Genomic DNA, 15,122 nt, shown 5'->3' with positions numbered 1-15,122 from the left:
TGGGTGGAAATGTCTGTGCATCTTATAGAGCAAATATTGCGGCAGGGAGAGAGGGATTGGTGGAGCGGAGGCATTTGCCACTGCCTGTTAGCACCACCACCGTTGCCATCATTCACCACCAGCGAATAATGCTGGAGCCTTCACTACTGAGCAGCTGATTGGTGGTTGGATCAGCCTTCTGGGATTGCCACTGATCACCACTACTGAATGGCAGTGATTGGCTGCGGCGGCGATCCCTCCCGCCTAGAACAGCTGATTGGTTGTATTCCGGGAGGCTGATCCAACCACGAATCAGCTGCTCGGCAGCAAAGGCTCCACTGTTCTCCGGCAGCAGGTCACTTTAGTTGACTGTAGAGCAGAGCCCTGATGAGCTACCTGCTGGGGCTGCGATAACGTGCTGAAGCTTGCTGTTTGCTGCAAGGATGCAAGCCTAGAGGATAGATGCTGGGAGGCAGAGGGAGACCCCCCCCCCCAATTTTCCTCCTTTAAAGCTAATGTGCATCTTATGGCCCGGTCTATCTTATAGTGCAAAAAATATGGTACTTCCAGTCAAGCTAATTTATTGCTCAATCCTATACACAAGAATCTAATCAACTATGGTCACCACTAAATTGGTGCTAGATAGGAGTTAACAGAATTCAAGGGGAACTGAACATGGTTCGCTTGTGGGAATATAATGATTCCAAGCTGATTCCTCTTTTGACTCTGCCCCCAGGCCTCTTCTTCTCCTACACAGTCCAGCAGATCTGGTCAAATTATTATATATAAAAAATGCCCAGTTGATAAACTCAACACCTATTTGTTGTTCGCTTGAAATTGAACAATGTAGGAGATGTTGAAAATAGCAAACTATTTTATCTAAATATTAATGATCACTGCTGTTAATAAATCACACATAAATTACATATGCTTTCAATGTCTACTTACAATATCACTGTCCTTCTTTCCATCACGTTTGATTGGCTCATTTAGATCCTCTTGGCTACGAAAACTAAATTTTTCTATAGCTTCTGTGACTCCACGAAGAGAACTATAAATTTCATCAGAATTTAGGTTTTCCGTGTCATAATCCAGCATGCTGAAGAACGAACATAGATAGAATGTTAAAATTAAAGAATGGCTCCTTTGAGATTGAATTAGACATTTTCTCATTTGGAAAGACAAAAATTTGAAATCCAATTTTAAAACATGCAACTTTCAGAAGGTTTTTCAGCCTGAGCAGCAGGAACTCAAGATGTTAACTTCCAGAATGTACAAAAATTACTGAAACTAAACCTATAATTGGACAGCAATCATGCTGGGCCTCATCAATTTACCAAGGGAGTAGGGGTGTATATTTATTATTCAGACAAGAAACAACTTGCCCTGAATTAGATATAAATGGTAACTTAGAAGTCATACCATTCCTTTGTGGCTTTGAATTGATCTCTCTAACCCTTTTTTATCTAGTGAGATAAAAATATTAAGTAACAAGGAAACTGACTGCCTGTGCTGCCACAGTTCCATGATGAACATGAACATCCCAGCATATCTTTAACAGAATAAATACTATATTTAATGTTTCCCAAAATGTTAAAAACTGTATATTCCCCTATATAAAAATCCAAAGGCACATTAAAATGGACTATTTCCCCATGGAATAAGAAAGTTCTAATATTTTTTTCCTGAAACGTAGCTGCAAATATATGATAATAACTAAAATATTAGCAATAAAATTGATCATCAGTGATGCTAGAAATTAAACCTATGATACCGCAGACTCAAGGTAAGAAATACTTAAACTAATTTTTGGATTTAACTTTGATTCTGCAAGAAATCCAGATCAAAGAATCTACTCTATTACACCTTAATTATTTTTAAATAAAAATCTGTCAGCAATGTCTCATTTTCCTCTAGTAATTTTTTTCTTGTGCTTGCTGGAAGGAGTATTTCCTCTATATGTTTTTTTCCACCCTAAGAAACCACCATAAAAGAATCTAGAATTACAAAAAATACTAATATAATTTAATTCCTTTCTTCCTCAATATAAGATGTGGTTTCTCAAATACCAGAATTAAGACTAAATTTTATTTGGTTGATCACTGGTGTTTTAACTAGATCAATCACTACTACTTCTGCAAACTAGGTGAAATATGAAATACTAAGCAAATTTGAAATTTGAAAACCTGAGGATTCTACTAAAAAAATATTGGAAGGTGGGAATGAAGGACTGTCTACTCTTTTTAGGCTAAAGTTCAAAAAACTATTATTTAAAAATCCAGGTAACTGATAAGCAAAAAGTTAAAACCTAAATACAGATAATACTTGATGTGGGTTTGACTAGTCTAAAGAAAAAAAGAATTAGGGATGACATGATAGCAGTATTCCAGTATTTGAGGGGCTGCCACAAATAAGAGGAGGTCAAATTATTCTCCAAAGCACCAGAGGGCAGGTCAAAAAACAATGGTTGGAAACCAACCAAAGGGAAAAGCCACCTGGAATTAAGGAAAAACTTCCTAACCGGGAGGACAATTAACCAATGGAACAGCTTGCCTTCAGAAATCATGGGCGCTCCCTCACTGGAGGTTTTTAAGAAGAGACTAGATAGTCACTTATTTAAAATGGTATAGGTTCTCCTACTTGAGCAGAGGAATGGACTAGCAGACCTCCAAGATCCTTTCCAGCTCTATACTATTCTGAATACAACCATTTGTTTAATGATGGTTCAAAATTTTAGTGGCTCCAGAAAAAATGAATTACGATCCGTCTTCAAAGTTGCGACCATCAGACTACTCCCACAGTTATGGGAGTGGTTGAAATTGAAATTTGGGTGCTTGGCAACCGGTTCGCATTTATAACAGTTGCAGCATCTTGCAGTCATATGATTGCAATTTGCGACCTTCCAGGCCGGCTTCCAACAAGCAAAGTCAATTGGGGAAACCAGATTCACTTTAACAACTATGGGAAAATAATAATAAAACAAAATATTGCTCTCTATTCTGTAGCTAATGAATTGCTGTATACTGTACATAGAGTAGGTAGACTGTGAATAACACAGAAAGCTTTCCTCTGGATCCAGAGAAACAGGCCTACAATTAAAGAGTTCCTCCTATATTACAACAGGATTAAAACGCTAACTCTGCTAAAAGTGTATTTCACAAAACGATAATCTATTTTGAATGGCGCCTCCCAAAACTAGCATTTTATTATTTAAAACTACCGTACTTGCCAAAAACTCAGCCTTCCATCCTTCCGAGGTGGGTGAAATGAGGACCCAGACTGTGGGGGCGATATGCTGACTCTGTAAACCGCTTAGAGAGGGCTGAAAGCCCTATGAAGCGGTATATAAGTCTAGCTGCTAAAAACAGATTTATACCACTTGGAAACAGTTTCGGTCCCTGACTTTCTTTCAGTGTACTCTTTCAGCAGCACAGCCCAAGTAAGCCTGGCAGGACTGAATGTACATCTGATGTTTTGGCAAAGCAATAATATGACATATCCTAAAATCTCAGCATGTGACAGCGTGCTGTGCTACATACAACCTTTTCAAGTTAGAGTAGCAACTATTATTCTTTAAAAACAAGCATTCATAGATTCTACATGATAAATCATTTTCTGTAAAAAAGGAAGTTTTATAATTCCTTTATAAACATTGGTTAATATTATGACAATTCTTCCTTAACAATATTTTGTGCTCTTAGTTCTCAACAATATTTCCCTACATAACAATAGTAATGTTTTTCCCTATTGATGGAGCAGATGAATACAGAGAGGTAGACACATCCCTTATTATTAACGTTCCTTAAACTACAAGCATGGCTCTGAGAATCTGAATCAATATACTTAAGATTCATAAAGTCAAATAATAAAAGAAGCAAAATAACCTCATTCAAATCAATCATCAATACTTTTCAGCTACAAAGTGGATTCATTTTCAACAAATCCTTTCAGCATTGCTTTCATACCCACCATTGGCTTATTATTACCTGATGTTTAATTTTTACATTGTTAAGTTCCTCAAAGTAAGGAACTGAACACTGTATAGTATAGAACTATGACACATTAATTGACAGCAAAATGATAGATCCACCAAAAACTCAATTTACATCAAATTGCTAAATTTGCAATTTGTTTATTAGTATGCCAACGAGAAAAAAGGTCCTTTGAATGAGAGACCTTGTTTTCCACTAAAAACAAAAACAAAAAAAACCCCCAACTTTTCCTAACAAAGTAATCTGGAGTGGATTCCAACAGTATGCATTAAATAGTAATTAGGACTATTGTTATGCAAATATATGGATTATTCCCTATTACTTGTTACATGGAATAGATTTCATTAAAAACCTTCAAATAACAGTGGCATCCAAAGTCTACAAGGGAAGAGCCTATTTTTTTAACCTGAGAATAAGACATTATAAAATATCTTACAAAAGAAAGAACAACAATTTTGGTGTATTATTTCTTTAAAAAAAAAACTAATTACACGAACAAGCAAATACATTTAGCCAGTGTAAGAATGGTATGAAATATTGTATAGATGTGAAAGTAAAAGAAAGAAAATTAAAAATGCAAGATCAATTTACACTGAATAAATTGAATACATCCTATCAATTATTTACAATAGAAAACAGTGATTCATGCATACAATTGGAGAAGTTACAAGAACAACGAAGAGATGAGAAAAAAATGTGTGACTTTTAATTGATGTCACAATATTATTTTCCAATGCCATAGCTTCCAACAAATACAGCCTTCAGGATTCAGTATTAGCCAATGTCTGGGACTCTACATATATGTCCTACTGTGTTTCCCCAAAAATACGACATGTCCTGATAATATGGCCATGTCACATTTTTCTGGTGGGCAAAAATATAAGCCCTCCCCCACAAATAAGCCCCCTGGACAACCCCCCACCTCCGACCAGGCAGAGTGCCGTTCACCAACCTAGTGGTATCCCGAAGGTGCCAAGCCGCGGAAACCAGAGGGGGGCAAAGATGATCACGTTGCTAAGTGCCTTCGGGAGACCTCTAGGTTGGGGAGTGGCACTGTGCCCAGCTGAAGAGAGGGGTTGCCGGGCGGCTGCTCTCTTGCGAGCGGGCTCCCAAAGAGCCGGGCACAGCAGCCACCCGGCAAACCCCCTTTCCATCTGGACACAGCACCATTCACTGATCTAGGGGTATTGCCAAGCCGCATGAGCGCCTGTTCGCCGCCGCCTGGCTCTCATGGCTTGGCACCTTTAAAATGCCAGTGAATGGTGCTCTGCACGGCTGGAGAAGGTGGTTGCGTGAGTGGCTGTTCCGCTCCTGCTCACTTCCCAGCCTCACGATGCCCTGGCCCAGCTGTCCCTGCAGAGCCAGGGCACCTCCGTCGCCGCCATCCCAACATGGCTTTTTCGGCAGCTGCCAAACTGAGTCTTCTGGCAGTGGCCGCTCTGGGCGTACGCTCTATGGTTGTGGGCTGGCTGTCGGCAGAGCTTACAACCATAGAGCGTATACCCAAAGCGGCCACTGCCAGAAGACTTGGTTTGGAAGCTGCCAAAAAAGCCATACTGGGATGGCGGTGGTGGAGATGCCCTGGCTCTGCAGGGAGAGCTGGGCCAGGGCATTGTGAGGCTGGGAGGCACATGAGAGTGGAACAGCCGCTCACACAACCCCCCTCTCCAGCCGTGAAGAGCACCATTCACTGGCATTTCGAAGGTGCCAAGCTGCGGGAGCCGGGCAGCAGCGAACAGGTGCTCACGCGGCTTGGTGATACCCCTAGGTCAGTGAATGGCGCTGTGCCCGGCTGGAAAGGGGGTTTGCTGGGTGGCTGCTCGTGAGCGTGGTCGCTTCATGGCTGTTGTGTTGTGCTGCTGCGACAGCGCAACACAGCCATTCGCTCATGAGGCTGTTCCCGGCTTTGGGAGCCCACTCGCAAGAGAGCAGCCGCCTGGCAACCCCAAAACGATAAACTCTCCCCTCATAATAAGGCCCAAGCCATATTTTGTGTATAAAAAGAAAGTAAGACCCTGTCTTATTTTCAGGGAAACACGCTAAGTGTAAAACCAGAATAAAACAAAGGAAAATGCTTTTAAATATCAATAATCTTCTTCACATTTGGTTGAAGGACAAAAATCTAAATTTATATCATAAATCACTCATTTTCGTTTATTGATGTCATAATTTTATTTTCACAAGAGTAATGTAGATAGAATAACATTGTAGATTTCTATCTGTGCTGTAATAAGAATAGTTGTGTGTCCCTTTCAATGTTCTCATTGTTCTGTTCTTGTGCAGCTAGATACTCATCACTGCAAGCAATGATATATTCACACTTTTTCAGGCACTGATGTTGTAATTACATCCTTAAGCTTTGCTAACAAATATGAAGATTAAGATCTATTGAATCTTCATATTGATAGCTGTACAAATAAGTGTTTTTATACAAACAAGAGTAATAATGGAAATATGCCAGGAAATCTCAACTTAGCCAATAACACATCTCCATAGTATGTATCTAAACACTGTTTAAAACAGATTTCTATTTTAATATGGCTATTTGCAACTTGAAATACTATTATGTAATAGGCAATCTCTTTTGTTGCAACTAGTATAATTTTGTCATAGTTGACAATTGTAATTTATGATTAAATTTCTTAACTAAAGGGTGCAAGGTTTCCTAGGTAGATCTCAGGACTTCAATGTGTCCACAGGCACTTCCTGCCCCTGTTGCGTTTTTAAAATTTTCATTAGTAATGGGAAGGTGTCATACTGCAAAGATTCAACTTCAATGTCACCTTTATTTACAAGAAAAGAAAAGATGGATGGCTATACTTCATTGAGAAATTTTCTTTGCTTGCTTAACATGGCAACTATAAACATGAAAATACAAAAGAAGGAAGCTGCAAGTAGTATTCTAAGAAATTGATAATAGGTTGGTTATGTTCCCAATATAGCAATTTTATAAATGGGCAAGCACTTCTACCAATAATGTTTCCAAGAGATAAAAATTCTACAATTGCCCACCAATCCCAAAGGGCTGGGTCTTAAAACAGAGGCTGGGCACAAATGCAAAGACCAGTCTTATGCATGTGAAGTTCATCAAATAAAACTGGAATTTCACCACATGGCAAGTGGGGTGAGTAGGGTTGAAAGTGACAAAAAAAATGAATAAGTCTAGTTCTATATTTCTCCAAATGAGTGCTTTGACTGGAAAGTTGTATAAGGAAGGTATTCCCTATATACAGCCAATAAATATGCATATAAAATGTCAACTAAATCCTAGTGATTGACTATTCCTCTCAGCTGCTATGACAGTTGTAGTGTTATTCTAATTGTTTGCAACCTGGTGTCTTCCTGTGTGACACTCAAATTGCTTTTTTCCAGTCGGCGTGTCCATCAATCTTGCAATTAGAGATCATGGGAATTACAGACAAGCACATCTGGAAGATGTAGTTTCAGTGTCTAACTAAAAGTTGAACATAACTTAACTCTGGGTCCTGTTGTTATCTATCACTTGGCATTGCCTGATTTCTAGGTTTTAGCTTCATACATCTAAAAGATTGGTTTGAAATACTTCATTGCATAAAGCAAGCTTCTGCTTTGCTTTGACTCTTTCCAGCAGAAGAATGGAGAGAAAGAGAGAGAGAGAAATAGAGAAAGAAAGAGAAAGAGAGAGAAACATTCATACTCAGTTACATTTCTTTGGGTGCTTGAATAGGAGCTTTGGAAACAATGTAACTGATGGGATTTCTTCACAGGTAAAAACTACAAAGGCGGAAAATGCTGCCTCTTTCCACATCCCCTGGATCTGCCTCTTTGAAAGCACTCATCTGAGCCAAAAGGTAAATAACATTGTGACACCTCTGACAGGTTGGAATAACAGGTGGCTTGTTACCTGGGAGAGTATGAGCGCCTGAAAGTCTTGTGAGAAGGAGCAGCGGGGATGGAGTTAGGCTGAAAAAGGGGAGGGGGGTGCTTCGACAGCCCATCTGCACTCCAACCCCAGAAACGACTGCAGTGATCACAGGAAGAAAAAAGAGAAAAGGAGGGAAGAAACAGAAAAAGGGAAAAAGAAAACTACAATCTGAGTGCTGTGTTGTTGTTTTTCTTGCTTTCTCAACTAGAGAAAAACTTAACAGAAACAGATTGGACAGGAATACTCCATTGATTTGCTTCAGGTAAATACCTGCTATTCATTAATACTTGCAATATTAATGGGAATCACTAAGGAATTTTAGGGCATATCTTGTCTATATCCATTTGCCTATTTCACAATACAGAGTCAGAAAATGTTTTTACAGCAAAAAAAGTTTTTCCTAATATGTCAAGGTGAGCAGAATATGCACTGCAACAATTATCACAGATTAAATGCGATTTCAAGATACAACACAAATAGACAAATGCTGATGACCAAAAGGGTCTGGGTAAACACATGCATAAGCTGAAAATATATTCCATGGTCTGTTTTTTAATAAATCTTTCTCCTTAGCCTTATATCAACAACAACCAAATACTCAGAAACAGCACTAAATATTAAATACTACAATTTCTTCTTGTAATCATACTTATGGGCATATGATTCCACTACTTTATATCATACTTAACCTTTAAAACCCATTCATCTTTAGCAGCCCAACTGTCAAGCAAAGAAACTGATTGCAGAGTTTTTAAATCTCCTGATAGAAAACTGAAAGCAGAAAAACCCAAGGCAGCTACAGTAGCATTCAGACTTATAATTTATACCCATAGTTTAAAACAGGGTTGCTTATTTCTCCCCATTTATTAATTCATTTTTCTTAACAATCACTTTCCAGAACTCAGAAATAATCTTTCTTTTTCCTACAGCCCACATTCTGTTGACTAGTTTTATCCAATACTACTCTAATGGCTAAATCAGATAAATAAAGATAAACCCTTAGAAAATCTCTCAGACTGCATCTATTTTGGGGACATATCAAATCCAATTCCAATTCTGAGTTGCCTACTTCTGGAAATACACAAACCATTATTGAAACATACATTCTGGAGGGAAAATTAAACAGTGCAGATCTGACTCTCCAATGTAAAACAGTTTGGGCATCCATGTTAGCTTTTTAGTCTATCTCCATGCCAGATATTCATTAGCAATTGCAAAGATTTGCCAAGATGAAAAAGGCCAGATTTGGAATTGTCATCATTGCAGTTCTATAATATGAGCCATGTCATATATTGGGATTTATTTCTAGAACTGCTGGAGTATTCAATTGGTCGTTTTGTTTCTATTGAGCTTCCAGTACGTCGTTATAGCAAAAGATCACATTGGTGTAGAAATAAATGAAAAAACACTGCAAGTCATGAAATGAAACATCAGAATAATTTTGCAGTACTTTAGAGCTGTGCAAAGACCTGTGGATTCCAAGGGCAAAATTTAAAATTCAAAGTGAGCATAGGCACATATACAGCACCTGTTGAATATATTTTAAATCAATATGTTTCCCTGGAAGAGTTATTAAGAAGAGGGTTCCAATAGATGTTGCATAGATGCCTACAATTTTTACTCTTTGAATCTAGATCTCTGCAAAACCCTACCGGTATTGTTTTACAGCATGCTTCTTCAGCTGTTTCTCATGGAAGTCTTTCAGAGAAAAAAAAGGCCAAAAATAAGTTATGTTTACATAATTTTGCATTTGGAGAGAGAAAGGCTAACATTACAAATGTGATCCTGTGGGGCAAGCAACCAAAGACAGGCAAACCTGAATTTTTAACGAACAAAGTATAATCAATTCTCCTTTACTATCTTAGTATAGCCAAACAAATTGACAAGTCTGCAACTCCAAAGTACAACATTCTGACAAAAAAAGAGAGAGAGAGAGAGAGAGAGAGAGAGAAACAGCATTTTAGCATTTCAAACTAAAGAAATACAATTTGCTGGTTAATTCTTTCAAAATGTTAGTTTAAACTCCAAATGCATCTCAGATGCAATGGAAGACATTTGTTTCATCACTATGTTTCATTGAGTCAAAACACTGCAACTCATATTTGGAAATAGTTTAAATTCTGAAGGACAGTTTTTTTGTTCCAACGTTTCTGAAAAGCAGGAACAAAAAATTAGAGTGCAAAATAAAAAAGGCACATCAAAGAAAAATGTAAAAATCACAGTGAAGCATTTCTCAAATATTATAGGCTAAAGCTTGAAAAAGAAAGTAATTTAACAAAAACAGCAAAATATGATTGAAAACTAAAAATATTGACAATGAATAAAAATATAATAAATAGCTTGGAGCAAGAAGCTTGTTCAGAAATAGAATATAAAATCAAACATATATGCAATTTTTTTCCTTAAGGAAAATAAACCCAAGGGTATAATATATTTATGTATGTGTCTTTATGTGTATATTACAATGCATGTCCATACATATACAAACAGATATACACATTTATTTTAAATATACTGTATATAATCATTTTTTTCTGAAAATCTCTATAGAGATTCAATTTTCTTGATTTGTGGAAAGCTGACCCTATAATTAGAACAAAACTGTCCTGATTTTGTCAAAGAATAAGTTCAGTAGAACAAAAATAACCTAATGGCTGAACAGAATAGGTTGTATGATATACACAGAGCTGGAAAACACTATAGAGAAGAAAATGTCAAGACATTTTAAAAATCTTCAAAAAAAAGGGGGTGGGGAATGCCACCAAGGTCATATTTGTACAGGATAAAGAATACTTTTTGCATTTTCCGTATCTGTTATGCACATGTTGGTAAACTTAAATTAACTAAAGCATGCCTTGTATTTAAAACCTGTATCTGAATATGCCAGAAGTCTTCAATCTTTCATTTGGAAAAGTGACAGTATACAAATACTAATAATAGGGAAATTGAATGTTAAGGATATTTTCACAAAATGATTGTTCATAGTGAATATAGCCAATCACACAATTCACAGAGGATAAAATAAATATTGCTCTGTAGCCATATGCCATTTTATGCAACACTTATAGACACTGCTGAGAATACAGTTTACACTGACTCTGATATGCACTTCTCATTCATTATTTTCAATTAAAAAAATCTAAATAAAGGAGATGATCCACTGGTGCTACGTTGGGGACCAGGGCATAGAATTAAACTCCATCAACAGTAGGAGATGTGCTTTCAATTTTCAAATAGAAAGTCAGGTGTAAATACAGTAAAAGCTTAGAAAGCAAAGATACCTTTTGTTAATCCTATTTATTTTGATCAAAGTTCATGAGTTGCTTGGAGTAGCAAACCTGCTAATGTGCCAAATTCCACTCCAGCAACTTGAAACTTAATATTTTCAATATTTATAAACAAAGAACACTTAACTGTCCTTTGTTTATAAATATTGTTTATAAACAACTGCAAATAATGTTCTCAGTCAATAATATTCAGTAGAAACTTTTACTATGGACTGCATTTCAGAACAAATATTGAATCAACAGAATACAATAAAGCCTGATATGCTAAGTAGCAGGATAAATAGAAAATTGTTACTTCAAAATTGATAGTATGTGGAAAGGATCCTAGTAGTCAAATAATTTCACAATGAAATATCAGTAACATTCTTGTAATATTGCCATCAGTACAAAAATGTTACTAAACAGGAGCAGATATCTCCATTTATATTTATGAGACAAAATAGATGAAAGGGCCACTTCCTTCTCTGGTGTATGCCTCCCCCAAAGAAGTTCTGGGAACAGACATGTAGTTACTCCCTTTAGTAAGTCTATTCACACTATCTTTTGGAAGAAAATGATTCTATCTCAAATTTTATTGTCATCATCCCTTCAAAATATTTTATATTACTCTGTGTAGTTAATACATCCAGACTCATCTCCTACCAGAAGCCGGAAAACAACTTGGGCATGTTAATCAACTATCTCTTTCATATTATACCACCAGAACCATTATACAGTCATTTTAGGCAGAACATTATTTTTCTTGATTTTCTTGGCAGCACATTTTAAGAACACTACAAACAAGTGAAATGAAAATCATATTTTCCAGTTTATCGATAAAGCATTTTCAAGTTCCTCCTCTCCTTTTTTAGATCTTGAAATATGACTGTCAAGGAAATGAGAACAAATGTAAAAGTAATTTCTTTAAATGAATAGAATACATATTCAATTGAATATATTGACATCTATATGTGTGCAGGACAAAAGGGTAGATACAAATGTCATAGCTTTTTGACATCTGTAAAATTTAGTATTTTTTCAAAGACTATTATTAAAGAAAGTGCAGTATTTTTTTTCCTTAAGCGAAGCAAAATTTTTCTTCCCCTATTTTCAGAATTGAACGTCTATTATATATGCATCTATATTGAGTTTTTAGCCATATTTTAAATAGAAAACTTTTACACATTGGACTCATACTTTAATTATGCTACAGTGTTACCTGGGTGATAATCCTCCATGAGAACAATTGGTAGGTGAAGTTAAAGGGCTGGTTCTGCTGCTAGGATGACGTGAAGGGGTCCGGCCAACAGTATTACTAGGGGAACCCTAATACACAAAAAAGAAAAGAAATGACATAATGTAACATACATTAAAGGGAAAAGTAAAATGAAGTATGGGACTTTTACTTCAGTTAATTTAAATTGTGACTTAAGCAGTATCTACCAACATTTTAACTCTGACGATTAACCAAGTATCAATTGCTTCCTAGCTTTAAAACTATTCAATAAGAATTTTCTAGAGTTGGAAGTTGCCCACTATTGCCCTATTTATATTATAAGATAAATAAGACAAGGTGCTTATCAATATTCACATTCTCTATCTGACAGAAGCAAAATAATTACTATAGGGAGGCCTGATTTTTTTTTTCTTTCTTTCTTCATATTGATGCCTCAGCAATATTCTAGAATGAAACGCTTTGGGGCTTCTTGAAAATATATATTTTCAAGAAATGCAGCAAAGTAAGAGGTGTTGGCTGGATATGTTAGGCCTTTGTCTATGTATTAAGAGCTCTCAGGTTCAGCAGGAAGGGGAAGGTGAGATCTCCCTTCTCCTTCTTCATGCATCTGGACCTATTTTCTACTGTTCTTTCCAGCAGCTTCAAAAATGTTTGGCTTTGGAATTTTCTGGTTTGGATTTCTTCTGAATATTTTGTAAATTGGCTCCCAATGGTCCCTCCTTCCTGGTTGTCCACAGGAGGGCAAAAGGTAATACATGCATCACAGTGGTGGGTTGCAAGCGGTACGCTTTGGTATGGGCGTACCGGAGCCTGCCCGGAGCACCGGATACCGTTCCGTTGCACCTGAGGGCCCACCCGCCCGCCCTCCTTACCAGTCTTTTAAGCCTTCAGCGCTTCCGCGCACAGCGTGTACAGCACCTATGTGATGCTCCACTGAGCAGCTGGAGCGTCGTGGAAGCTCGCAGAGGCGCTAAGATACATGCGCGCGCTGCACACGTCCATGTGGATGCCTCCAGGCCCGTTCAAATCTGGAACCCACCACTGATGCATCATGACATCATATAATTATCACCCTATTAAATTGCATCAGATACAAACATGAAAGCTTGTAGTAATGGCATTTGCATGATGACATAATTCAGTTTCAGTTTCAGTTTCGCTTTATTTGTATGCCGCCCTTTTCCCTGGGGGGACTCAGGGCGGCTCACAGTTCAAAGGGGGGGGGGAAGGACAAACAATTTACAACATGAAGACACTACCTCATTTAAGAACACAACAGTCATACAATTCGGGTGGGGTTAGAGTCTTTAACCCCAGGCCAGCCGGGACAGCCAGATTTTAAGAGCGACGCGGAAGGTCTGGAGGGTGGTAAGGGTCCGAATCTCCACGGGGAGTTTGTTCCAGAGGGTCGGAGCAGCCACCGAGAAGGCTCTCCTCCGGGTAGTTGCCAGTCTACACTGGCTGGCTGATGGAATTCGGAGGAGGCCTAATCTATGCGATCTTATCGGTCTAGTGGAGGTAATTGAGTATGTCATCATTTTTGTATCACCATAGTGTGCGACAAACACTATTGAACCACTTCACTGGAAACAGGGTATTTTATTTTATTTATTTCCCACCTTCATTATTTTTAGAAATCAATCAAGACAGCGAGCATATCCAGCACATCTTTCTCCTCCTATTTTTAGCCACTAAAGCTCCTATCTGAGCTTAATAAACAAACGATCATATTTTCTTAACTTTAAGCCACAGGACCTCTACTTTCTGATCTTTCCTTTTCCCTCTTCTTTTGCCAAGACCCACACTTGGCATCATGGCATCTTAGCTAATATGCAGATAAAGCAAACTATGCAGGGTAATGGCACAATTATTTTAAAGCATAATTTCTTGAAAGTCCTCAAAGCAGTTAAATATATTTTTTTAAAAAACACCTTTACAATTGCAGCAAAAAATGCCCCTAGAATTTGGCAGGCTAATGAGAGTCCAAGGTGAACTTTATGTGTACAAAGGGCACACAATCCACCACATTCAAGGCAATGTCAAGTTTTATATGAAAGCACAAGATTCTTGAACTTAAGAATGGAGGATTATAAAAAGACATACACCTTTTGGATCCATTCAGAACAATGGCACCTCTTTTATTAAACTCTGTGTCTCTTCTGCCCTGTAAAGCCAAAACTGCAGATTTGCATGACTCTGCTGAAATTAACGGGTGATCAAGAAATGATTATCTTTAGAAATTTTTGTTTTTGCTGTTTATTTCTTACAGAAAAATAATCTTATCTTACCACATTAGTGTTGCTGGAATTCTTGAGGTGGTTATGTAATAATCTGGTAGCACCATCCTGGAATGTTTTTGGCAAGGCACCAAGTAACATGGTAAACTCAGGAGTGTTCAATTCGAACAGAGAGATCAGGACTATTTGTGCTGCCTAGAGAGTAAATGAAGAAAAAAGTCATAATCACAGCGGGGTTGGGTTTTTTTAATTGTTAAGTGTTACTGGGACATATCACAATATCCAGATTGCAGTTATGTGCATTCATTTTACCCGTAATATCACACATTCCAAATACATGACAGGGAAGTACTGCTGAAATCAATCCATTACAGTAAAAAAAAGAAAAAAGAAACAAAGCAAAAGACTTCTCACATCTAATGAAATGTCCCATTGCATTTTCTGTAAGTTGCAAATTAAGAATACACACCTACATATAAGAGTCCAACAAAAACTACATATAATTCA

General features: G+C 37.5%; 1 protein-coding gene across 6 annotated transcripts in view; it reads right to left on the bottom strand.

Moving 5' to 3' along the window:
• Positions 1-15,122, bottom strand: part of CLASP1 (cytoplasmic linker associated protein 1) — a 265,163-nt gene that overhangs the window by 19,530 nt on the left and 230,511 nt on the right. For all 6 annotated transcript variants that reach the window (XM_032216133.1, XM_032216164.1, XM_032216125.1 and 3 more), the window contains 3 exons: positions 14,667-14,810; positions 12,361-12,467; positions 928-1,078 (listed from right to left, as the gene is read on the bottom strand). In XM_032216133.1, coding sequence (XP_032072024.1) covers positions 928-1,078; positions 12,361-12,467; positions 14,667-14,810 — 402 coding nt within the window. The remainder of the gene's footprint in view (positions 1-927; positions 1,079-12,360; positions 12,468-14,666; positions 14,811-15,122) is intronic.

This window comes from Thamnophis elegans, chromosome 1, assembly GCF_009769535.1.
Source record: "Thamnophis elegans isolate rThaEle1 chromosome 1, rThaEle1.pri, whole genome shotgun sequence".
Taxonomy (NCBI): domain Eukaryota; kingdom Metazoa; phylum Chordata; class Lepidosauria; order Squamata; family Colubridae; genus Thamnophis; species Thamnophis elegans.
This window is presented reverse-complemented; position numbering and strand designations above follow the sequence as displayed.